Source organism: Lissotriton helveticus, chromosome 7 (assembly GCF_964261635.1).
Source record: "Lissotriton helveticus chromosome 7, aLisHel1.1, whole genome shotgun sequence".
Lineage (NCBI taxonomy): Eukaryota > Metazoa > Chordata > Amphibia > Caudata > Salamandridae > Lissotriton > Lissotriton helveticus.
Window position 1 is genome coordinate 1,479,274,923 of NC_136068.1, and position 27,037 is coordinate 1,479,301,959.

The 27,037-nt window shown below is 49.7% G+C and overlaps 1 protein-coding gene across 16 annotated transcripts in view; it reads left to right on the plus strand.

Moving 5' to 3' along the window:
* Positions 1-27,037, plus strand: part of EPN1 (epsin 1) — a 533,434-nt gene that overhangs the window by 247,031 nt on the left and 259,366 nt on the right. For 8 of the 16 annotated variants that reach the window (XM_078654885.1, XM_078654881.1, XM_078654889.1 and 5 more), the window contains exon 5: positions 23,037-23,173. In XM_078654885.1, the coding sequence (XP_078511011.1) occupies positions 23,037-23,173 (137 nt within the window). The remainder of the gene's footprint in view (positions 1-23,036; positions 23,174-27,037) is intronic. The other 8 variants (XM_078654883.1, XM_078654892.1, XM_078654887.1 and 5 more) reach the window with 1 other exon arrangement.

Sequence of the window (27,037 nt, forward strand, 5' to 3'; positions counted from 1 at the left end):
AAGAATCAGAGCTGGAAGTACTGCCAGGAGGATTACTGCCTCTTTGCCATGTTGTTGCTTTGCTTGGTTGGTTTGCAGTTGCTGTTTCCGCCTTCGGCAGTGAAAGGACTGGACTGAACTTTCTTCACTTGTCGCTTAGTATCTCCAAGAGCTTGAAATAGAGCTTGCCTCCGGCTCACATAGGGACCGCAATGATTTCACTTACCTCTGGGTACTGCCTCTGGAACAGTGGGTTTCAGTTGCCACAGAGGGGGAAAGCAACTGACACAGTCACTGACACCGCTTCTGGCTCCGTGTCCTGAAGGCGCCAAGAAAGCGCTGCCGCACTTTGCACCGCAAACCTGGTCTCACAGACGACCGCCACCAAGCTACTGCTTGCCCTGGGACCTGTGGGCACCGCACTCCTCACCGCCTCGTTTCACTCTGCTGCCCTGGTCTCACCTATGACGTTGCACGCGGACCTAGACACCCGTGACTGCACCCTGGTTTGGGGGCACCGCTCGTGAGTCACACGACGCACCACCCGTCCCACACCACAGCCTGGGCCGATCGATGCAAGCTCTCATCAGCCTGCACTGCCGCTTGCACCATGACCTGTCAGCCCCGCAATGAGCACCACACCGCAGACCGTGTCTCACCAATGCTGCTGGACGGCCGTCACCATTCTGTTGCCTGCACCCCAACTAGAGGGCACCATACGCTGCACTACTGCGCTTCACATCGCAACCGTGACGGTTGCCATTACCGGCCTGTACTGACGCGGTTGGCCAGAACCAAAGGCACAGTTTTGAGTCTGTTGACACTTATTTCGATCCGCACCACAGCAGTCAGCAGGAACAGTTGAATTCTGTTGTTTTCAGCACTGCAGTAGCCTCGGATGGAACAACCTGCTTCAAGGAACTGCATTTTAAAGTTATTCTTGCAAAGTGCAGCTTTTGGATTCCTGTATGTTGGTTCTTTATCATTTTGGTCTTGGTTGCACAGATAGATGTGTTATTTTTCTAAAATTGCTGTAGTGTTCTTTTGTAATATTTTCACTGTATTACTGTCATGTGCAAATCCTTTACAATACTGCCTCTGAGATAAGCCTGACTGCTTGTGCCAAGCTACCAAGGGGTTGAGCAGGGGTTATTTCAGTAGTGTATCCCCTTACCCTGACTAAAAGGAAGGGTCCCTATTTGGACAAAGGTGAAAATCATTGCCAACTAGAGACACCAATTTCTAGCAACTTGTTTGACCAAAGAATATGTATTCAACTGCTATTCTTTGCACATTGCACACAATCCTAGGTCAAGGTCTGCCACAAGTGTTGAAAGTCAAGATAGTAGGACAATACGTTTGTATCAGGCAGCCGTCTTCAACAGAACTGCAGGCATACATTTAATGCAGTCTCAAATGTCTGAAAAAAGAGGACTGAAGACCATTGAGCAGATCATTGTGGATCTCGAGCCTTAGTCCATTAATAGGCCAACCCTTTCTCCTGAACACTCTTCTCTATATTTCCATTACTTCATTCTTTCTTTACTCTGTATCCAAGATGTTATGCCACATGTCCCTCACTTTAACATAAGTCCGTTGTCCTGATCATTCACCTGAAATCCAGATCAGTTGTCACTTTGGTCATCGGTCGCTTTCATCCTTTGGAATGCTGGTTGGATGAGACATTTTTTAAACATTTGTTTATCTAAAGCCATATTCTTCTTTTTTCTGTTAGCCAGTTAAGCTGACAGTGTAAAACCCGTGGAATCAATCAATCAAACATTTGTAGAGCACACTAATCACCCATGCGGGTATTAAGGCGCTGAGGAAGGGGGGGGGGGGGGTGCAGCTACTGCTCAAACAGCCAGGTCTTGAGAGGTCTCCTAAAGGTCAGCAGGTCCTGGGTCTGTCGCAGCTGTGTGGGTAGGGTGTTCCATGTCTTGGCGGCGAGGTAGGAGAAGGATCTTCTGCCGGTGGAGGTCCTGTGGCTGCATGGGACGGTGGCGAGGTTGGCGGAGCGAATCTGGTGGTTCGGGATGTAGAAGTTGAGACGTTTGAGGTATACTGGTCCGGTGTTGTGGAGTGCTTTGTGAGCATGGGTGAGGAGCTTGAAGGTGATCCTCTTGTTGACTGGGAGCCAGTGCAGGTCTTTCAGGTGAGCAGGGATGTGGGTGTGGCGGGGTATGTCGAGCAGGAGGCGTTCTGTATGAGTTGGATTCTTTTCTGGAGATTAGCGGTGGTTCCTGCGTAGAGGACGTTGCCGTAGTCCAGCCTGCTGCTGACGAGGGCCTGGTTGACAGTCCTTCTGGTTCCGGTGGGGACCCATCTGTAGATCTTGCAGAGCATGCAGAGGGTGTTGAAGCAGGAGGAGGAGACGGCGTTGACTTGCTGGTTCATTGAGAGCGATGAGTCCAGGATGAACCCCAGGTTGCGAGCGTGGTTGGTGGGTGTGGGTGGAACTCCCAGGGCAGTTGGCCACCAAGAGTCGTCCCAGGCGGAGGGGGTGGAGCCGGGGATGAGTACCTCTTTCTTGTCTGAGTTTAGTTTCAGGCAGCTGTCCGGTATCCAGTGGGCGATGGCCTTCATTCCTTCGTGGAGGTTGGTTTTGGCGGTGGCAATGGTTCTTGGTGAGTGAGAGGATGAGCTGAGTGTCGTCAGAGTAGGAGACTATGTTGAGGTTGTGCGAGCAGAGGATGTTGGCGAGCAGTGCCATGTAGACATTGAAAAGGGTAGGGCTGAGGGCTGATCCTTGGGGCATGCCGCAGATGATCTTAGTAGTTTCGGAGCGGAACGGGGAGGCGAATCCTCTGGGTACTGTCGGTGAGGAAGGAGTTGGTCCAGTCCAGGCCTTTGTTGCTTTTTCCTGCGTCGTGTAGGCGGGTGCATAGGGAATTGAGGCAGACTGTGTCCAAGGCGGCCGAGAGGTCCAGGAGGATGAGGGTCGCGGTTTCGCCGTTGTCCAGTAGGGTCCTGATGTTGTCTGTGGCAGCAATGAGGGCTATTTTGGTGCTGTGATTGCTGCAGAAACCAGATTGGGACGGATCCAGGATGTTGTTCTCCTTGAGGAAGTGGGTCAGTTGCCTGTTGACTATCTTTCCGATGACTTTTGCCGGAAACTGAAGCATGTAGATGGGCCGTTAGTTCTTGATGTACTTTGGGTCCGCAGTGGGATTTTTGAGTAGAGCGTTGATCTCTGCGTGCTTCCAGCTTTCAGGGAAGGTGGCGGTCTCGAAGGAGCTGTTGATGATCCTACGGAGTTGGGGTGCGATGATGTTGTTTGCTTTGTTAAAGACGTGGTGGGGGCAGGGGTCGGGTGGTGAGCCGGAGTGGATGGGGTTCATGGTCTTGATGGTGTTGTCGTCGACGTGGGTCCAGGAGATCAGATGGCTGGTGAGGCTGGGTGGTGGTGAGTCTGTGGTGTTGGGGTCTGTAGGGAAGGTCTGGGCATAGAAGCTGTCGTGGATGTCTGCAATCTTGCGATAAAAGAAGGTGGCTAAGGAGTCGCATAGGTCCTGCGCCGGCGGGCTGTCGTTGGCGCTGAAACTGGGGTTGGAGAGTTCCTTCACGATTTTTAAGAGCTCTTTGCTGTTGTGTGCGTTGTTGTCGATGCGTTCCTTGAAGGTGGTCCTTTTGGTGGATTGGATGAGTTGGTGGTGCTTGCGTCTGGTGTTCTTTAGGGCTGCGTGGTTGTCCGAAGTATGATCGTGGCGCCACTTTTTCTTGAGTCTTCAGCAGGTCCTCTTCGACTCCTGGAGGTTGGTGGTGAACCAGCTGGCCTTTCTGTCGGTGTGTCTGTTTGAGGATTTTTTGATGAGTGTGTTGGCGCATTCGTCGATCCATTGCCTGAGGTTGTGGGCGGCTGTGTCAGTGTCAGAGATGTCTGTTGGTGGGTGTCTGGCGAGGGTGGTGATGAGCTGTTCTTCGGTGACCTTGTTCCAGCTGCTGTAGGGGATCCGTTGTGGGTGGTGGTGCGAGGTGGGTTTCTTTAAGGTGAAGTGGACGCCGCGATGGTAGGTCCAGTGGAGTACGGTGGTGTGGCTGAAGGAGACGTGGTTGCTGGCGGAGAGGATGGGGTTGAGCGTGTGTCTGGCGGTGTGGGTGATGGCGAGCTGTTTGAGTCAGAGGTTGTCAAGCAAAGTGTTGTCGGCGTTCTCGAGATGGAAATTCAGGTTGCCGAGGAGGATTAAGTCTTTGGAGGCAAGATTGTGCGCGCGGACTGTTTCGGAAATGGCGTCGATGAACTGTAGCCAGGGTCTGGGGGGTCTGTACACAAGGGTACCTCTGAGGGTGGTGTTGGGGTCTGTGCGGATCTGCAAGTGCAGGTGTTCGGTGGTGCTGGAGGTGTCTGCTGTGCTGGTCGATACTCTGAGGGTGTTTCTGTAGATGATGGTGATTCCTCCTCCTGGTTTGTTGGTGCGGTCCCTTTGGTGATCTTGTAGCCATCTGGGATGGCTGTGGCGATATGCCTAGGAGAGGTTCATCCATGTCTCTGTTAGGAAGGTGGCGTCCGGGGAGACTGAGTCGAGTAGGTCCCAGAGTTCGATGGCATGCTTGTGGACGGAGCAGGTGTTTAATAGTATGCATCTGAGGAGGTTGTGTTTTGCTTTGATGGGTGTGGTAGGGCGTGCTGGTGTTCGGTGGCTGGTGAAGCTGCAGCTACGGTAGGTGAATGGTCCGTGGGTGAGTCTCGGGCTGGCTTGGAAACAGTTCGAGAATCGGCCGGTGATGAGTTCGCGGAGGGTGTTGGCGTCGTAGCGGAGACGGGCGATGTGGCGGTCTTGGGGGCCAGCGGGTCTAGCGCTAGGAGCGGGCCAGGCGTGGACGGGTGCAGAAGGGCTTGCCTTAGGCAAGCCTTCGTCGCGCCAGCAGTTGCCAGATGTAGGGGCGGGAGCCGAGGCGGGAGAGCGACTGGTTAGGTGGGTAGGGCCGCTAGGGTAGCAGCGGCAGGAGACAAAGGGGGACGGAAATAAGCTAGTGTCAGCAAGGAAGTGGGAAAACACAATGCAAAAATCGAAACACCGGACAAATACCGGAGGGTGCCTACGTGGACTTGCGGTGCAGGGATGGGCTGCTGGCTCGATCCCCGCACCGGAGGAGGCTCAGTGCTGGCTAAGACGGAGCTGCTGGGGAGAGTGCTGGCCTTGGCCCTGAGGTTAAGGTTTCGCGCGCGCTCCCCAACAGCGGTCACCATGTTTAGGGGAGGGGGCGAGAGCCAAGGCAGGGAAGTGGGAGTGGCTTGGTAGGGGGCGGGGCCACAGGGGCAGCAGCGGCGGGAGACTGAGGGGAACGGAATAAGCTACAGTACGTACTAAAAGATCACAAAAACAACTGTAGCAGTCAGCAAGGAAGGGGGAAACACTATGCAAAAAACAGAACACTGGACAAATACTGGAGGGTGCCTACGTGGACCTGAGGTGCGGCGATGGGCTGCTGGCTCGATCCCTGCACTGGAGGAGGCTCGGTGCTGGCTCAGAACCCAAACAGGCGGCCCTGTTGGGTTGAGTGCTGGCCTTGGCCCTGAGGTCTACAGTTTCCTGCTCAGTTTTATTTTAATAAACTGAAAACATGAAAAAGTGGGCACATAATCTATACAGCCTTTTTGTGGTATGTTCAGTTAGGGCCTCAGAACGCTCCACACAGTACCATTTTGTGGTATCTTTAGTCATTTTTATGTTTCTTAGCTTTTTAAAAAAAAACACATTTTTATTAAACATTTTTCTCTAAAATAAAACTTGTTACTGAAGGGATCTTCATGAAGCAAGATAGTTAGAAAATGATCTGCATGCATTGTGTTTCCTGTATCTTCCTGTGCCGGTGTCGCAGTATGACAAATATCCAAAATGACATTAAAAGACCAGGAAGCAGCTTGCCTCAAAGTTACAGATTAGTCATAAGCTTCTTGGGAGTTCACAGCTGTTGGTTCACAGCCAACAAAAAACCTAGGGGAGCTTCTGTCTTGAACCTTTGCGCTTTCTGAGACTACTTTGGATGCTCTCAATAAGGATCAAAGGAAATACAAATGGAGCAAGAATGCATCCTTTTTTTTTTTTTTTTTTTGTGAAATAATTTTTATTGTAGTTACGCATGTACAGGTCGATACATGTAGTAGTTGCTTCATAAAATCGAGCAGATACACAATATACTTCGTCAAACAGTACACAGCCGTCATGCCCACAACCCGGGGGTTGGGCGGCAATGGTGTTTCAGCTCTGCCACGCCTGACGTTCCAGAATGAGGAGTGGTTAGTGTCCGGAATGTGTGCATAACTACTTTTAGAACCCTACCAAACTACGCGCTAATCCCCAACTCCCATCCCCTGCGCAAAACCTAAAACTCCCCTCCCTATCCCGTCCCTCGCACCACCCCCCGCCTAAGGCCACGTTACAGTCATTACTGGATTGCTGGCGCCAGCCCCCCTTCATACCTGCTGCTCCTCGGGCCTCAGCCTGCTTCTTCCGCCCCAGCCGCCCCGGGGATCCCCTCCTCGTCCTCAGCCTCGCTGTCTCTAAGCGCCTGCACCATTACTTCCCATGAGGTCGCGGCGTCAGCTGCTGTCTGGCTAGGGGTTCTGCGCGCAAGCTGGTACCTATGCGTGCTGTCAGCCGTAGCCCATTTTAGAAATTCCTGCCGCCACCTCCATAGAGTTGGCCCCACCGTCGACTTCCAGTTTCTAGTGATCTCCCTCTTAGCCACCATCAGGCCCATGTCGATAAACTTACTCGTAAGTTTGTTTTTAGGGGTATGAGGAAACCAGTGCAAAAGACATTCCGCCGGACCATATGCTATGGATCTGTCAGTCACCTCATTCAGCACCTCCCCAACTTCATGCCAATAATTCCGCAGGGCTGGGCATGCCCACAACATGTGCACCAGCTCGGCCCCCTCTGCCGGGCACCGGGGACAGGTCGCCGTCTCATCGCCAAAATACCGCCTAATCCTACCCGGGGTCATGTAAGCCCTATGCAACACATAGTAGTGGATCAACTGAAACCTAGCGTTTCTCGTGCTGTTGCGAGCCCGACGGACGAGCTGTGCCCACGCCGTGTCAGGTACGTCCCTTCCCAGGTCCGCCTCCCACTTGGCTTTTAGGGATGTGAGAGGGGGATATTCTCTCTAATCATTCGACCATAGAGGCACGTTACCGCCTTGATCGTGCCCGCCGCCATCATGGTGTACTGGCACACCGCTGCCGTCCCAGGTTCCTCAAGTCCCGCACCCCAGTGGGCCTGCATCGCCCTGGTCACTGCTGCATGAAGTAGAAATCCCCCTCTCGGGATGCCGAAGCGTTCCGTTAGCTCCTGGAACTGGAGCAATGCGCCGTTCTCAAAGAGGTCTCCAACCATCTGTATACCTGCTTCCTCCCACTCCATTAGGCGCGACCAGTCGCCGCCATGTGGTAAGGCCGTTAGCATGCCCAGGGGGATCTCAGGCGCATACGGGCGCTGGACACCTGCCCTCCTGTGGGCCCGGTTCCAACATTGACGGTACGTGCGCTGCTCCAGCGACAGATCCCTACTGTCCAACCGCTGCCGGAGGACTATATATACCAGGACGTGTCTGGGTGTCCCCCGCAGGCTGGCATCCTCCGGGCCCCGAAACACCCTCGCTACCTCCTGCGTGAAAGCCTGCAGTTGGGCCGCTAGGTAATAAAGCTCGAAGTCCGGCACCGCCAGACCCCCCTCATCCTTCGGGCGAGAAAGCGTAGCCAGCGCCACCCTGCATCGTCCCGCACCCCAAATGAACGTCGTGATTTGAGATTTAAATAATCTAAAGAAGGAGCTAGGTAGCCAAATTGGGAGCGTCCGAAAATAGTACAATAATCTCGGTAGGGCAACCATCTTCAATAGGGAGATCCGGCCCGCTACCGACAGTGGCAACGTGGCCCAGAAGGCCATGCAGCCCTTCAATCCGCGTACGCAGCGCCCCAGGTTGCCCTCCAGCAAGTCCTCCTGCCTATGGTAAATATGGACCCCCAGGTATTTAATACAGGTAGGGTTCCAGGCCACATCCGATCGGTGTAGCGGCTGGGTAGCGCCCTCCAGCAGTGGGAACAAACTCGTCTTGGGCCAGTTGACCCGCAGGCCCGACATCTCCCCGAAGCTCTCCAGTAGGGCCTCCGCTCTCCACAAGTCCTCAACACCGTCGCAGAGGAATAGTAGTAAATCATCGGCATATAGCGAGATGAAATGTTGCCCGTCTCGGGCCCGCACTCCGCGGATGTGCCGCCCCGTACGGGCCGCAGCCGCCAGCGGCTCAATAGCCAGCGCAAATAGAAGCGGCGAGAGGGAACAGCCCTGTCGAGTGCCTCGCTCCACCGGGTAGCGTATGGACACCGTCGGTCCCACCCTCACCCTTGCTATCGCCCCCGCATATAGGACCTTCGTCCAATGAATGTAGCCATCTCCCAGCCCAAGGCGCTCCATGACAGCATAGAGGTAGTCCCACTCGAGGCTGTCGAAGGCCTTTTCAATGTCGACCAAGAGCACCAGCTCCGTCCCTGCCCCGCCGTCCAGCCCGTTCATGATATGGACAAGCCTTCTGATGTTTGTCGTGGTGTTGCGCTTCGGTATAAAACCGTTCTGGTCGTCGTGCACAAGCCCCGCCATGTGAGGTAGGAGCCTCGTCGCTAGTATGGAACTGAGGATCTTATAGTCCGTGGTGAGCATAGAGAGTGGTCGATAGGACGCTGGGTCGCTACCCTCCCTGCCGGGCTTCAGTAGCGGGACCACCAACGCCTCCCTCATCGACTGTGGTAGTCGGCCCGTCGCCTTGGCTTCCTTGTAGACGGTCAGGAGTCGTGGTGCCAGTGCGTCTAGATATTTGCTATAGAATTCTATGGTGAGCCCGTCTATTCCCGGCGATTTGTTCCTTGCCATGCGCCGCACCGCCGATCGTATCAACCCCACAGTAATGTCCGACCCTAAGTCTTTCGCCTGCTCATCTCCCAGCCGGTGTAGGGGTAGGTCAGCCAGGAAGGGTTCCACCAGCCCCATCCTGTCCCCTGGGGCACTCTTATACAGGCCCTCATAATATTCCCGGAAGCCGTCGACTATGCCCAGTTGAGTGTGTTGTAGCACGCCCGCCGCATCCCTCAATTGAAGCACGGGAGCGCAGCGTCTTGTGGGGTTCGAGAGCCATGCCAGGAGGGTGCCCGCTTTGTCGCCCTCAACATGGGAGCGCAGCACATAACGCTTGTAGTCAAAGGCCCGAAGCCTCTCCACTTCAACAGCTACCGCCTCCCTAGCCGCACAAAGTATCTCCTGGAGTTCTGGGTGTCCGGGCCGCCCCCTTTCCGCCTCCCTCAGCTTTACATCCGCCTTAGCCAAGTCGCCCAACAACACTTTCCGCACACCTACATAATCCTTGATACAGATACCCCTCACCACTACCTTAAAGGCGTCCCATTCCGTCGCCCTAGAGGCCGCCGTCCCTTCATTCTCCGTGAAATAGGAGGCCACACCCTCCGCCAGGGCCCCCCCGAAGAGGGGATCCTCCAGGGTTTCAGGCCGCAGGTTCCAGAGCGGAACCCTGGGCCTCTCCGCTATCCACGCCAGTCGAACCAGAAGTGGATAATGGTCCGATATCGTCTTTGACAGGTGCTCCGATCCAGTGACGCTTGGTAGCACCCCCCGGGAACATAGTATCGTGTCCAATCGGACATGCAGATCATGCAGGCCAGAGAAAAAGGAATAATCCCTGTCAGTCGGGTGCTGCCCCCTCCAGACATCCATAAGCCCCCAGCTCTCCTGCCATTCCCTCCTACCTCTAGACAGCCTGTGAACTGGAGAGTCACGTAGAGGGGGGTGGGACCTATCCAGCAAGGGGTCGGCAATGGAATTAGTCGCCCCCCAGCAGGACCGGGCCCGCCAGGGAGTGGGCCAGCGTCCCTGAGAGCGTCGCGAGGAAAGCCAGCTGGTCCGTGTTTGGGGCATATATACTAGCCAACACTATATCTTTACCTTCCAGCTTCCCCTCCGCTACCACATATCTCCCGTCCTGATCAACCCATTGACGCGTGAGCTGGAAAGGTGTGCCTGCTCTAACCCAAATGAGTACTCCCCGCGCATAGGCCGAGTAGCCCGTGTAAAAAACCTGTCCCCGCCACCGCCTTTGTAGCGCCGCCCCCTCTTGTCGTGTAAGATGCGTCTCCTGCAGCATCGCAATGTGTACCCCCCTGCGCACTAAAAAGGCGTGCACTTTGTGTCTGCGCTGCATAGTATGTAGGCCTCGGACATTCCAAGTAATACAGGTCAACCCATTCACATTAGCCATTGTCCCAGCAATCCGGTCGAAACACTCCCTCCAGCTCCAGCCCTTCGGTGGCGGTGCCCCCCCTGAACAGAACAAAACTTCGCAACAGCCCTTCCCATGGTACACCCAGGGTCAACAATTTCGAAAACAGTAAACAGTCCCCAACTGTGGAGCCCCCCCCCCTCCCCCAGAACAGGCCCCAATATCGAGATATCAGTCCCCATCCAAACTCCCACACATGACGACCCAGGTCTCAACTACACAGCCGTAGCTGTGGGTGCCTTAAGGGCCTACGGAGCGCGGCTTCGTCCAAAGGGGGGCCACGCCGCCCAGCTCCCCGCCTCCTCCCCAATTCCCAAGAACCACTCAGCCCTGAACCCCTTGGTGTGCCCCGATCCCCGCTATGTACATAGGCAATGGTTCCCCTCACAGCCCTTCAAACATTACCCACACAGCAATGCCAGCAGTTCATATGTTCAGGATCTCGTCCGCCGTCTGCGGCGTCACCAGCGGTCCCTCCGCGCGTTAGTCCCCGAAAGATCCGACTCCGAGCCAGAGGCCGATACAAGAGTGTCCGAGTCCATGGCCCCTCTGGACCCGGGGCCCTCCGCCCGCCCGAGCTTCTCCACTTCCAGCAGCGCGGCCTGCCGTTCCGCTTCAGTTTGGGAGGTTGTCGGGCCCAGCTTCCCCCGCCCTCGATTCCACAGTCTCCTCGATTTCCTCAGCCGTTTGGGCTCCCGCTCCCGCTCCTTCTCCCGCTCCTCTCTCACCTTGGCGCCGTCAGTCCCGGCCTTGTATGATTCCCACCAGTCCCAGGCTTCCGCCGACGTAGCAAAGAACATCGCCTTGTCGTCCACTACCACTCTTAGCCTGGCTGGGAAAAGCAAGGAGTAGGCCAATCCTTCACTGCGCAGCTCCTTCTTGATCGTGAGGAAGGAGGCCCGTTGCTTCTGCGTCTCAAAGGTGAAGTCCGGGAAAAGCGTGACTCTACTGTTCGCTATCTGGAAAGGGCCATCCTCTCGAGCTTTCCGCAGGAGCAAATCTCTGTCCTTGTGGTGTAGTAACTTGGCGATGATCGGTCTGGGTGGGAGCCCAGGCTTGGGAGGTCCCGAGGGGACTCTATGGGCGCGCTCCAGGGTGAAGAACGGCGAAAGCCCCTCCGGGGCCACCACTGTTTTCAGCCATTCCTCAATGTAGGCCACCATGTCCCCCGTCCCCTCCGTCTCTGGCACGCCTACGATCCGCACATTACCGCGTCGGCTTCTATTTTCTGCGTCCTCCGCCCGCCGCTCCAGGGTGCGTATACGGTCTAGGGCCTCAGTCAGCTTACACTCCATCGCCTTGTGTGCCGGCGCCAGGTCGTTGAGCACCAACTCCGCATCCTTGACCCTGTCCTTCAGCTTGTCGTGGTCCGCCCGGAGCAAGCCCAGCCCCGTCGCCACCTGCGCTATATCGTCATGCAGCGCGTTTCTAGTGGCCGTTATGGCGTCCAATATCTTATCCTGCAATCGCTGCAGGTCAGTCTGCTCAGCGGGGCCCCCTTCTGCTGCATCCGATTTCGCCACTTCCACCCCCTTGGTTCCTGGCTTCCCCATGGTAGCCGGCCTCTCCGCCCACGCCGTACGCGGCTGCCTCCTGTCTCCGGGCCTCCACCACGTGGCCAGCTGCTGCGTGCTATGGGGCCCTGCTGTATCCACACTGCGCCCCAGAGGTAGCCTCCGTCGTAGTGCACCGTCCCTAAGTACTGTGGAGGAATGGTCACTCTGCTCCCGAGTGGCGTGGTGGGTTGGTCACTCCACCGGAAGTCCGGCGCCGCCAAAGGCCCTTCTCCGGCCCCCAGGCTCCACCGTTATGCCCCCCTGTGCTCCGCGGGCCTCTGTTGCTGGGGCGAGGGGGGGCCCAAACCACACAGCGCCGTGCTCCGTCCCTCGTGAGCCCCCTCTCCGGGCGTCCCCGCTCACCTGCCGGCTCTCGAGGCGCTCAGGGCCGGGATGAAGATCTGGGTCCCACCTCCTCAGCAAAGGAGTCTGGCCGCAAGCTTCGCCCGCAGCGGCTCACCCGGGTAGTCCTCCCCGTCCGCTCTCGCGATCGCCGCTCACCGCAGCCGGGGTCCGAGGATCATCCCACGCTGTGTGGGGTCCGTCGTCGGTGGCAACCGCGCTTCCTCTGTGTGCGCCGGCAGTGCGTTCTGCGGCTCAGCCCACCGTTCTTCAGGGCTCCGCCGCGGCAGCCATCTTGCGCGGCGCCTTCCTCCCCTCCGCTCCAGCGGCCGCAACAGTCGGCTGTCCTACACGGCGCTGTACGTCGCTGGCCGCCCAAACCTCATCCAGCTGGTCACCGTCGGGCACTCTATCGGCGCCGGGGCACACACGGACTCGTCGGCCCTTCTTTCAGGAGTCTTGTGGGGAAGACGCACGGAGCTCCGAGCTCACGCCGCCATCTCCCTCGGCGCTCAAGCCACGCCCCCGGAGCAAGAATGCATCATGCCTACCTTTCCCACTCGATGTTGAGAGGAATGATTATGAAGAAACCAAATCTATTGAAGTGTTTCCCATCAAAATGAATTACAATTGCTGTTCGATGTTGATGTACATGCTTTTGTAAGCATCGCAGTCAAGCAGGCACATGCCATTTACATGGAAACAAAAGAACAGCTACTTTGTTGTATGGACGCCCATTAGGCACTTTCTTTTGGATAAAAGTGAATATGGTATGGAGTGTTGGGCTACAATGTTCTAGGCAAGGGCTTTCTTTCCAGAATCTGTACATGTATAAAATATACACTTTACTTACATAAGAAAGCTGATTCTGTTTTTTTGGTTATTAAATATCCATATGCTCCTTAAATGTACATCTTACTCATACTTCAGTCAATATTTGTTCTGCCCAGGCGAATAAGCTAATGAGATTTTCCAAAGCTTTGAACGTAATCCACTTATTGAGTAAAAAAAAATGGTCACAAATGTATTTGAATCCATTTTAGAGGGTGAGTCGGCCATGTCATGTGATAAAGTTGTGTTCATACTCAGTATTTGATATTTCAGAGATAGGATCAAGGTGGCAAACATGTTAGGAGAGCAATTGATCAATTGTATAGAACAATAGGGAATAAAAGATCTAAACGTTGCAAGGAATAAATTAGAAGAGGGGATGAAAGTGTTCTCCAGTCGAGCAGATGAGTCAGTTAGAGTAGATTCTTAAAACTGTACAGCTTTTCTGGTGAAGAAATTTCACAATTTAAAGCTTTCATTATAAAGCGTATTCAACTGCTAATCTGGTCTTGTCTCTCCTTTGCTTGATGCTCTTATTTTCCAAATGCACAACTTCCTATAAGACCACTTAAGGACTACATGGAAGATAGAGCTTGGAGAAAGGAGAACATAAAATTTGCACCTTTGGTGGATGCCTGTCATTTTTTCCCTGTGGTGTACAATCACATGCTTATAATTCCAGTAGCTTGTATATCTTATGCTAGACACAGATGTCTCCTTGTTGAGACAAGAAGTTTACTTCAGTAAGTTGTAAAGTCAAAGAATGTCCTCACAAAAGGAGTTATAGCAACTTGCAGTGGACCCAAGAGTGGCAGCCTCATAAGTGTCATCATGCTCTGCACACATCTGTTAAGAATGCAGAAAAGGTGTTGCTTTCTACTTGAAGATGCCCACTTCCTGTCTACCTACTGATTAGGACCTTTAGCTTTGGAATCAAATGGTTGTGCCAATCAGACTGTTGAGGTGGCCACCGTTAGTCCCATTTCAATGTTTGGATAGTGCCCCTGACTCGCATATCGTCTAGTCATTCTGAGGAGCAGGTACTCATGTCCTCCTCCCCTACTGCCTCTAATTACACACCCTGACTTTTCTCTGGTTGTGTTGTCTTCAGACGTACCCTTATTATGCTCCATTGCTAATACTTTGTTTTCCCGTCTGTGTTTATGTAGCCTGACTGTTGATTTAATTTCTTGCGTGTTCCTCTGCTGCTGCTCCATTCCCGCCATGTTTGCTCTCTCTCCTCCCGCCCACCCACCTTCCAGGACCTACTTAATGGAGGTCGAAGCGCGACCGTGCCACCGGCACGCCTGTTTGTGCCCGCCCGTGCCTGGACCTTGCCCAGTGCCAGCAACTCTGGAATCTCGCCACCCACAGCTTCCCTGGTGCCGAGCTTATAGCCTTGGACATAAGACCATGCAACAACAACTGCGGCCGCACCTCTCTGTGCTCAACAGTGGGACCTTTCACATGCCTGTAATGTGTGGCTTAAGTTAATTTTATGATCCTATGCTTTAGTGTTGATACACCTTTAAGTACCTCTTATGTCATTTGTGTTTCACGTAATACTGTGAAGGTTCCAAGGCTGTTGGTGGTTCACTCTCTAGCAGTACTCTGACCAGTCCAGTTGATTCTGCTGATAAAGAAGAACTTGTTCCAGCTACATGGCATTGCTTCCGCTTATTTACTGACATGGCCCTGCTGCCCCATTACATATTGGTACCAAGAGTGGGGTATGTAGGAAATTTTGGAAGGAGCAGCGCACAGATAAAGAAAAAAGTGAGGATAAAAAAAGTATGAGTTTGCAGTTATTCGGGGAGCGCTATTATTTGTGATCAGCAGCACGTTTTTTCCATGTGAAATTGCCTCAACTTTTAACTGCCGTTAAGCAGCGCAAGCCTTCTTTACGGCCTTCAGCAAGTTCTCCAGCTACGTGCCTTTCTCTCACTAACATTTGTGATGTTGTGCAAGTGTTCACAAAGTGTCTTCTGCCACTGATCCTCGTTTTTCTGAAGCTTCTGTGGCATATGTACATAGCCGACCTTCCCGACACTCAGTGCGGTGCTCAGTGCGAGTCTTCACACACAGCGTCACATCAGCAGCCATATTGGATTGGGCTGGGATTTTGTATTTTCCCCTCAGTAATGTGTTTTGTGATGTTCCATAGCCCGCTTCTTTTAATTGACACCACATTTTTACCGATTTACAGAGTGAGTATTGGTTTGCCGTTCTAATTTTAAGGTTATAATTTCTTTCATCTTATCCTCGTTGAAGTTTTTCTGGCATTGTGGCCACTGTTCAGGAAGCAGTTCTGCCACCGCCATTTTTGCAAAATCTGTGAAAACCTGACATTAAATGGCGAGAGTGGCTCCGCATTTTTGAAGTTATATTATCGCCATTGTTTCTCTGGTGCCTCAGGAAAACTGCTTTACTTTTCAACCATTTAGGGATTGCTTGTCAAAGAGTATATGACAATTTGCCTGTTGTCTCTGCTGTGGAGGGAACACCCTGGACTGCATATTTGGAAGACAAGGAGAGAATGTGCAAACAGTATTTGGAGGAGCAAAGTGCCCTTCTTGAAAAACACAATTTCTTTAAGTGTAAGCACACAGTCGAGGAGTACACTGTGACATTGAGTTCCAGCGTCCAGTTGCGAATTTGAAAATTGTGTTGATATTTACATAAGGGATCAGTTTGTGTTTGTTTCTCTAAAATGGTGCAAGAAAGGCTTATAACCTGTAGACATCCCCCTCTCATAGAAACCATAGCTATTGCTAAAAGTATAAAAAAGATCTATTTTAACTACACAAGTCTTGTCCAGGCAGAGCAATCCGTGGTAGTCCAAGTGGTCTCTCACCTGTTAGTTATATTTCTGAAGACTCTTTGATTGGTGCTCTCATTAGAGGCAGCACAATAAGAAACCTCTCACCACCTTGCTACAAGCATCCAATGTTCAATTCCACATGTACGCTGATGACACCCAACTTTATCTCAAATTACAATCACCCAAAGACATTATGCTCTTGAATTCAACGATCAGAAGCACCCAATCATGGCTGGCCGCTAATCATCTCAAACTCAATGCTCTTAAGACAGAGTTCCTCTTGATCTCACCTTCTGCGAAGATCACTACCACTCAAATCTGGCTTAAACACCTAACCGCACTCAATGTGCATCCCACCATCGTGGACTCAGCAAAATCTCTAGGCATAACACTTTGACACCAACCTCAACATGCAGGAGCACATCAACAAAGCAACTAAGGGGGCGAACTACCAGATTAATATCTTAAGGAAAATCAAACCCTTCCTTCCAGCCAAAGATTTCCAAACTGCGGTACAAGCTCTAGTCATCCCTCGAATAGATTACGGCAGCATCGCCCTCTGTGGTCTCCCCCTAACTACCACAGCACCCATAAGAGCTTCTCTAAACGCCGCAGCGAGACTCATCACCGGATCAAAAAAACACTCACACATTTCTCCTGACCTGAATGCCCTGAACTGGCTGCCTTTTGAAGCCAGAATATATCTGAAAATCGCCTGCATCACGCACAAGGCAGTCCACCTGAGCTCACCCGGATATCTCGCCCAGAAGCTGACGATTTCCGGTGGCTCTAGAAACACTAGAGGCACAAACAATCTCCTGCTAAAGCCCAAAGATTCCGCAAGGAAAAAACGTATAAACGCTCCTTCTCAGGAATGGCACCCAGGATTTGGAACTCACTCCCCCCTGAAATCAGGCTCATCTCCTCTACCATACTTTTTAAGAAAGAAGTAAAAGCTATCCTCATGGCTAAATACACTTGAATTATTACTGGGGATGATTTTACAGTCGCTGTACCACTCAGTTCTACTGATCTTTTCTGCATTTTTGTATGACTCGTGTTACTGACCTGCCTGAGTGTTTACGCTATCAACTATTTGTACTTGTTTCATTATTGTTGTATCTGGCTGACTATGCTCCCACATGTACCTTCCCCACCCCTATTGTTATTTACTCTCACGCTGTTCCTTTCGTCTGTAAAGCGCTCTGATATCTGCAAAGATCTTGTTCGCGCTATATAAAACTTTCAAAATAAATAAATAAATAATAAATAAATAAGAAAGGGTTTCAGTGTATGTTGTAGATGTGCTTCTATGAGCCTATTAGCAATAATCCTACATGTGCTGCCATTGGTAAGAGGTGCAGTCGCTGCAGGAAAATAGGGCCTTTTCTAGGGGTTTGCAAGAGTTTTTAACTTGCATCAGATAAAGTGAAAATCAGCAATGTAAGTGTGTGTGAGACGTTTCACCAACAGAAGCTCAAGACTATCTTAATAGGTCTTCTAATATGTCTATAGATGCACCTTACTCAGATGTATACAACGGTTAAAGGACTTTTCTGTCAGTCTGCGATCAATGGTAATATACGGTAATGGCAGATTCTGGTGCACCTATCAACATTTTGGCAGATTGCTAATTTTTTAATGTGCAATCTGCAATTTAATTCAAGATACTATACTCGTGCCACCTCACATCAATCCCAAAGCTTTCGGAAACCAAGATGTGCACTTGTTGGGTTATTTTTTTGACCAAAGTTGAATGTTTGGGAAGAGAGATTTTGTATAAAGGTTCACATGACTGTAAAAGGATGCAACATTATTGGGTAGAATGGTTTGGCAATACTGGGCATTTGTTTATTTCTAGGTCCAAATTCTCCAACCTTTTCTGTAATAAGAGATACTTATATTCAGTGAAAATCATCCCGAGCTAATAACATTTTAAGTGTTGTAATAGTGACCACATCAGACAAGATTACATTAGTGGCCCTTATAGGCAAGATTACTAGAAGTGATCATCTCAATAAATCAGTCATGGTTGCCAGCAGTAATGCAAAAAGAGGCAAAATAGGTCTCCCCGCACTGCATGCTTTTTCAATCCAATATACGCTATAAATATATTGTGAAAATTCCGCCATTTTTCTCCAAAAATCTGATGATTTCTATAAATATGCACATTTTCATCTCAAATACACATTTTTCAATGTTGGTTTTGCTGGGGAAAATTTAGTTTTCGGTGTTGATGGCTCAGGAGCGAATTAGTGGATGGCGTCAGAAATCTGGGGAGCGAACCTGGAGGTCTGTAAGCGAGAGGGGGTGCCTCTGATGGTGGTGGTATTGCCCTCTATTCATAGTTGGAAGGTGGCGCAGTGGATAGATTCTTTGTGGATTATGTTGATCCCACCTCCTTGTTTATAAATGAGGCCTCGGTGTGTTATCTTGTAACCGTTTGGTGTTGTCTGGTGCGGATGCGTACCATTCAGAACTCACTGGCCAGACTCATCCTATACCTCCTATGAGGGACCCACCTCACCCCTCACCTGAAGAAACACCTCCGACTCCCAGTCCTCGAGAGATGCCAATTCAAGATTCTGACTACTGCCTACAAAGCCCTTCACAACCAAGGTCCAGCATACATCAACCACTGTCTGAGCTTCCACCACCCCTGAGTGAATAACATGCCTTCTCCTTCCTCGCTGCAAAGTCCTGGAACAGCGTCCCCCTCCATCTCTGGAATTTACTATCTCTTCAGGAGTTTCGAAGGAGACACAATACCTGGCTATTCAGCTGAGACCGATTGAGCAGCCTGGATCTCAGCGCCTGAATACCCTTGTGGGTGATTAGCTGCGCTTTATAAGTCCGGATTGATTGATTATTTATAGGAAAGATCCACAAAAAGCTGTTAGAATACAAATGTTTGAGCTGCAAAATGAGATTCCGAGGTTGTGTATGTTAAATCAAATGCAGTAAAGGTCTCACCTCACCGTTTTAAACGTTCAGTGTATGCTGATACACCTCATTACATGTCTTTCAGTTTGCTTGCTATTTAGGTTTTAAAATTTAATATTATTTCACAGATTAAATGTTTTCCATTAAAATATTCCATCTCTCACCACCCTTCCATTTGGGGTGTGTCTTTCTCAATCTGTTAGAAGTTGGTAGATAAGGTTGGGAGTTGGAGATGTGGAGGTTTGAGAATGTAGACCCACCATAAATCCCGAAGGATGACCTTGACTTTGAAATTTGTAGTTGGTGTATCAAAGATTATGTAGAGGCCGTGCAAGAGGTAAACTAAGTAACTAGTTTAATACTGTACATTACCAATAAGTGCCTCTAAGGTGGGGGTCCTAAAATATCAAATAAGGAAGTGTTCCAAGGGCTTTGTAGGAAATCTGATACTTCTGTGCGATCAATCCAGATCATTCTCCTTTTGCAGACCCTATATGTTTCAGACTTTGAGAACTCTGCACTTTACCCCTGCTAACCAGGGGTAGAGTGCCTGTGCTCCCCCTTTAAACATGGTTCAATTAGCTTATTCCTAATTGGCACATTTAACATGCCTATAAGTCCCTAGTACATGGTGTAGAAAATGCACCCGGGGCTGGAAGTCCTGCTACTAATGGATTGCAGCACCTGTTGTGCCATCCTCTACAGTGGCAGGGCAAACTTGACTTCAAGCCAATCCTATGTAGCCTGGCTGCTACAGTGCAAACCCCGCAGTACAATCTGTCAAAATAATTCTTTGACAGGGAAAAAAAACTTCCTTTTAGATATTAATAAGTCATTCCTATGTAGGGCTTGCTGCCAACAATGTGGGCAGCATGGTATTTAGCAAAACCAAAGGGGATGATGGACGGAGTGTTGAACATTGCAAGCACTCACCTGATCTGGGTTTAATCCATCATTCTTTAACTCGCTCCGCCACCCCAGTTCAGACATGGCCATATGCAAATCAGTCTGACCCTGTGCCTCATGGGAACAGTCCAGCCCGAACTGCCAAGCAATGTCCTCCCTGGACCGGAAACGAGCATCCTGGGACCGGTTTCTGGCTAATTAGCAGTCATCAGCCAGGCTAGCTTGAATGCAGGGGCAAAGTGAACAAGGGACCCACGTCTAGGCATACCTTGCCAACTTAGGGCAAACAAAGCAACATCAAAGGGGATGATGGACGGAGTGTTGAACATTGCAAGCACTCACCCCCAGTCAATTAATCTCGGAGGTCTGTGGTGAACTAGTTGGCTTTCTTGGTAGGTCGTCTCGTGTTCTGGAGGGGGCAGAGTGTTGGCGCAGTTGGTCAGTTGGTGATCCATTGGTGGAGGTTGCTTGCCTCTATGTTGGCATCTGTCATAGTTGGTGGATGAGTTCAGTTGAGGGCGGAGGTGAGGTGTTTTTCAATCAATCAATCAATCAATCAATCAATCATGGCATTTGTAAAGCGCGCTACTCACCCGGGATGGTCTCAAGGCACTGGGGGAGAGGGGTATGTTACTGCTCAAACAGCCAGGTCTTGAGCTGCTTCCTGAAGGAGAGATGGTCTTGGGTTCGCCGAAGGTGGGTGGGGAGGGAGTTCCAAGTCTTGGCTGCCAGGTAGGAGAAGGATCTTCCGGCGGTGGCTCTGCGGATGCGTGGTACGGTGGCGAGGGCGTGGTTGGTCGATCGTAGCTGGCGGGTGGGCGTGTAGAAGGTCATGCGGTCGTTGAGGTACTTGGGCCCCAGGTCGTGAAGAGCCTTGTGTGCGCGGGTAAGGAGTCTGAACGTGATTCTCTTGCTGACGGGGAGCCAGTGCAGGTCTTACAGGTGGGCAGATATGTGGCTGTGTCGGGGGGATGTCCAGGATGAGTCGTGCGGAGGCGTTTCAGAGACTTTGTTCCAGCTTCTCCGTGGGGGGTGGAGCTTGCGCTTGTGATTTGTTGGTTTTGAGAATGAGAAATGGATGTAGTGGGGGTCTGTCCAGAGCAGTTCCGTGGTGTGGCTGAAGTGAATGTTGTTTCCTCCGGCGAAGATGGGGTCGAGTGTGTCCCGCTGTGTGATTGGGGGTGGAGACAAGTTGCTTCAGTCCTATGTTGGTGAGGATTTCCAGGAGAGCCGTGGTGTTGGGATCGCTGTGGTTGTCGAGGTGAAAGTTCAGGTCTCTGAGTAGTATGTAGTCCGTAGAGGCGTGGGCCTGTGGAGCGATATGGTCTGTGATGACGTTCGTGAAGGTGATGGTTGGTCTGTAGGTGAGTGTTCTGCGGAGTGTCGTTCTAGAGTTGGACTGGATCTGGAAGTGGATGTGTTCCATGAGGGGCGAGGCGTCATCCGAGATGGTGGTTATTAGTCGAAGGGAGCTTTTGTGGATGATGGTGAGGCCTCCTCCTGGGGGATTGGGGCAGTCTATCCTCAGGATCTTGTATCCGTCGGGGATAGCGTGTGCGATGTCGGGTGGGGAGCTGGCTTATCAGTGAATTAAGGTGACGTCGGACGAGTGAGAGTTCCCAGATCTCTACGGCTTGTCTGTGCAGGGAGCATATGTCAAAGAGGATGCAGTTCAGTGGCTTGTGTGCAGTGGTGCCCGGTCTGTTAGGGGTGGCTGCCTGGGTTCGGAGGTTGGTGAAGGTGCGGCGGCAGTGTGGGCAGGTGACCAGGCCCGGGGTGTTGCTCGGCATCGAGAGCTGGCAGTTGTTGGATCCGAGTTGAGTGCGCAGAGAGTGCTGGGGTTGTAGCGGCGGGGGTGGGTGTTCGGGGGGTGGGGTAGGGACAAGGGTCCCTGGCGCTGGTCCCGGACGGGCACAGACTAGCTTGTATTTGGGATGCCAGCGGTGCACCCGCCAAAAAGTAGGGGTCGAGGGGAAGGTGAGCAGTTGGGAGGCTGGAGGGGGCCGCGGGGGCAGCAGCGGCGGGTATAAACAGGTACAAAAGGCACACAGACAAAAGGCTCACAGAAAAAACAAAAACCGAGAAAGGCAAACCGAAAAGTATGACACGCACAGAGCGACCTAACAGAAGCAGGCTTTTACACCAGATCACCAGGGATGAGGCACAGGCAGTAGCCTGCGGGTAGAAAACGGCCTTGAACACCTACCTGAAGCTCAAGTTGCCGCTAAAGGCAGATCCTTAACGGTGGAGCTGTGCGGGGAGAGCAGTACTCCCACCAGGAGGTCAGAGGTCTTGCTCCTTTTTGGGGATCTGTTGTGGAGGAATGAAGTAAACCATTGCAATATGACTGCCGATAAGCCCATCCATCGTTCAAGTGAGGTCAATAGACTATCCTGTTTAACAGTGTCAAAGGCAGAAGATAAGTCAAGTAGGATCAGAAGGCATGATTCATTTAGATCCAGCATTTTTATGTGCCATCCACCACGTTTGTGTGCGTTGTTGAGGTCTCACTACTATTGTTGCTTCATTGCAGGACCTGGGAGGCCAGAGAAAACCTTAAGTAGTCTGAGCCTAAACTGTTGATCCCTCGCACGCACCTGCAAGACACCTAGTTTTGTAACACCATAAAATCACCTCCTTCCTTCAGAATGAGTGAGACTCTTGTTGGTGTCGGGGAATTTCATTGGAAACTTCAGTAACTAGGGCTTCAGAATGCATAGAACAATTAAAATGTAGACTCAGTTGTAATCCCTTGAAAGACAACTTTTTAGTTGTCTGAACCCGTTTACAAACTCTGCAGTAAACCTTCTGAAACCTCACAGACGCTGCTAGTTGGTATTTAAATAGCCATGGGTTTCAATGTAATTTGAAAGTCTAGTGTCTTCCGCGAAAAACGCTATGAAAAAGTTTTAAGGTGCATCTCCCCGCAAACTGGTTGCCACAATCTGTTTTTTTTTTCCTCTGTCAAAATGTGACAGTCCTTTTCATGTAGTATTGATATAGTGACTGTCAACCTTTGAATATGTAGCCCAGGCCGAATATCCTGTTTTGTGTTGTTTACCATTCCATACTTCGTTTGATCACCTCTTTTGGTAATACGGGTCTTTGTCAAGCCTTGAAAAAACAAGTGCCCAAAGGGTGTTATTTGATGGCCTAGCCTAGAAACGCCATTTTTAAACAATACCACACATCTATTATTGCCCAGAAACCAATCCCTATGCAGTTTCACTGTGTACATGATTTTAAGAATGGTCTCCAGTGATCTTGTAAACTGCTTTTGCAAAGTAAAACCCATATTTTTGTAATGCTTTATAGTTTTTGTCTAATTCGTTCATTCACAATGTTTATCTGATTGCAACTTGCAGCCTCCTCTGCATCGTCTACAGCGAATCCTGCAACGGAAGCAGAGCAGGCCTGGCCTCAGAGCAGTGGAGAGGAAGAGCTTCAGCTGCAGTTGGCACTGGCCATGAGCAAAGAAGAAGCGGAGCAGGTAAGAGCAAAGGTAAATTCCGCCAGGGGGGGGGAGAGATGGGAAGTATCACACTGCAAGCTTGGTTCTGACACTGGTTTACTGCTATTCAAAGGTACCTGAGCGCAGTCCAGTCCTCAACCATTCAGGTGTCTTTCACAGTGAGGCTTTGACTGCACACAATTCGAATAGTTGCTAATTCTAGGAGGCGGTAGTGATGCCCAGTGCATGCACCTGGTTTGTTAGATGGTGAATATTGCTTTTATTTTTGCCTCACAAAGCATTCTTAGATTGACAAAATTGCCTGAAGTTCGAAACTTTCAAAGTTGTGGTAAATATGCTGTAAAGTCTTAAAATGCAACTTTCTTGCTAAAAATCCAATGTGGTATTCAAATAACAAAAAACTCTTCTCTACAGTTTAATCAATGTTTTCTGCTTTCTGCATTTGTTATGGATCACATGCTGTACATCTTTGCATCATCTAGTATTGGGTTCTGAATAGTATGACTTTTTTACTTTAAGGCTTGTAACTAGAATTACTTCCTTGCACAATGTTGGCAAACTCCGAGCTCTACTAGTTGAAGAACCTTTCATACAGGTACATGAAGAAACTCTTACAATCTCTGGGAAGTTTGCGGATGTGTGTATCACCTTTTCTCCCCAATCACGCAGTTGAATTTCCAACCTTCTTTAAAATTCCTTCATGCAAGGCAGAAAGGGCATGATGTGCACTAAATGTCAAAAGAGCACTTGTGTTTTATACTCTATCGTCTTTCGGAACGTAGCGGGGCTTCGTTCCAAAAAGACAAATGATCCCTGGCTAGAATTGGTGGGGAAACATAACATCGTGTGCTTACAAGAGACCTGGTTAAGCACCCCAATTCATCTTGAGGGCTACAAGACCTATTTCTCAAATGATTTGCCTTCTGCCTCGGGAAGGCTGAAGGGGGGACTAATAACGTATATATCAAACATTTTAGCATTCAAGGATATTGTTCCGTTGAGGTTAGAAAGTAATTACCAAATTCGCATGCTAACCGTAAAAAAGTCGTCCATTTATTTCCTGGTAAATTATTATAATAATCTTAATCGAGTTGATTTAATTGTTTTAAATAATATTTTATCTTATTTACAAGAATTGCGAAACAAGTACATGAACCAATCGTTCAGGTTGATCTGGGGCGGAGATTTTAATTTATCACTTTGTAAAAATAATAATAGTAAAAACTGCGGAATCCAGGACGAGTGTGAGAATAATTTAACACATTTTTCTCACACTAATATCGGTAATCGCATGAATGAGATTCTGTTTGCCATGGAGTTGGGTTTTGCCAATGAATTGGTGGTTCCTTTAGTCCCTTTTTCTCCCACATTTAATGGGAGGGGGATCTCTAGTACTATCAATTTTATACTTGTTTTTCATGGTATGGAACCCACCATGCGTAAGTTCACCACAATTAATAATGCCATTAGCGATCATTTCCCCAATAGCCTCTCATTATTTTTGGCAACTATTTTGGCGAAGCCCAATCCATTGAGTCTCCTGGAACAACAAACTCTGAATCTAGACAGACTAAAAGGTTTTTCTATAAAATGGGCAAAAATTGACCCAGCCTTAATGACAGCCAAAGTGGTTAAGCGAGCATTGCCTCTACTTGAAATATGTTTTAATCCTGACACTTCCCATGAAAAAATATTGTCCAGCTATATAAACATCACTAGAATCGTACAAGAAGAATTACGGCAAAAATAAACTAAAAAAGGGAACTGTAAAAAAGGGTGGTTTAACACAGATTTCACAAAAGCTTACTCTAGATTAAAAATTGCACTCCATAAACCTAATCGGGAGAAAGAAGATATCATTAGACTTAGAAAGGCCTATAACGTGGCCTTAAAAACCCGTAAAATTGAACTAAGAAATGGTTTATGGGACCAACTCCATAAGAGTTGCTCTATGAACAACAGTGCTAATTTTTGGAGAGTAGTTAAATCCCCTTTCTTTCAGATATGAATGAGTCCCCCAAGGTAGATGTTGTGGTGGACGATAAAACATGGGTTAATCACTTCATCCAAATATTTAGTTTGGCTTAGCACGTAAACTCTGAGCAATCTGAGAAAGATGGGAGGGTAGTTTTGCCTAACCAGTCAGTATACCCGATCCCATTAACTTTTACGCATTCGGAGTTGAATAATGCCCTGATGGCCTCCAAAGGTGGAAAAGCACCGGGACCCGATGGGGTCCCGGTGGATCTCTTTAAATACAACTTGGACTTATGGCCCCCCATCCTTACAAGAGTGCTTCAAGCTGCTAATACTGTAGGCTTAGTCGAATCATTGTCTGCCTCAATTTTAGTACCCATTTTAAAAAAGGGTGACGACCTATATCCCTTTTAGATTCCCTTGGTAAGGTCGCTGGCCGCATCCTTTTAGAACGTCTTCAGGATTGGGGCAATGACCACAATATAATTTCTGATTTACAGTATGGGTTTCGAAAGGGTCTGGGTACTGTGGAGCAAGCTCTAAATCTCTCCCTCCTATTGGGGAAATATGTTCGAGCTAAAGGGCCTACTTTGATCTGACCGCGGCCTTTGAATGTGTCAGCCATATGAAATTGTGGTCGATCCTCTTGGCAATGGGTGTAGACCTACCACTTGTAAATGTCCTTCGCAAGCTCTATTCGGGTGCATCAGCAAGAGTCTGGTATGGACTATGGGGAGAACTTACCGAATCATTTGGAGTGGAGAAGGGGATCAGGCAAGGTTGTGTCCTTTCTCCCTTCTTATTCACCCTTTACACTAAAGGGCTAGAAGTAGCCACGTTGGAAGGGAGTCAGGACCTGCCTACCATTGGCTGTCGTCCAATACCGGCACTTTTATATGCCGCCGCCGACGCTGTGATCATGGCAAGGTCCCCCCCTGCAGCTCCAGCGTGTTTTAGACAAATACCGCAGCTTCATGGCGAGTTTGGATCTTATAGTTAATTGTAAAAAAACGTATGTAATGCATGCAGGCAATAGACCAAAAAAGATAAGTTAGAGCGTACTAATACCTACCCCTATTTAGGGATTTTAATTGATAATAAGTCCTTATGGACGCAGGCTATAAACGTGAGAAAACTATTCCTGAGGGCTACTACTGCTCTTGTAGCATTTGCTCAGAAGCTAGGGAAGAGGACCCCCCCCGAAATGATTAAGATATATCAAGCTAAATGCATTAGTGTAGCCAGTTATGGCGCTGGGGTGTGGGCCAACGCCAAGGTGGATGCCTTACAGAAGATTGAGAACAGCTTCTTGAGATACTTACTTGCAGTCCCTCAAAGCTCTTCGACATATTGTTGTCACCTAGAGTTAGGATTGGAATATATATCCGATACTATCAGAATCCAAACAATCCTTTTATGGCATCGTGTCTGGACATCGGAACAGTGTGAATTGTCACGACGCCTTATTCACGACTGCCTCACGTTAGAAAAAATGCACAAGATCAGTTGGCTTGTTTATGTGAAAAAATTCTTTGATTTAGATCTAGTGAGATTTTTTAACCACCCAGTAACCATCTCTGAAATACCGAGGAAAGAATTAAAGTTATGCTTATCACATCTAGAGCAGTTACGACTTTCTAGCGAGATCGGTAAAAGTTCAGTGCAGCATATTTTAGCTATTCAGACCACCCTCACAGTGCAGCCATACTTAATGTATAATCTGAATATTTACGAGAAATTTCTACTGACTCGTTTCAGATTTAATATCTTTCACCGTTTAATAACTTTCCCCCAACAGAATGATTGGTGTAAGAATCTCTCTGTGTGTCCGTGTGACGATGTCTCCTTACAATTTCCAATTCTCACAGTGCTATTTTGTAGATTTTACGAATATCCACGAAGTCGATGGATAGTTCC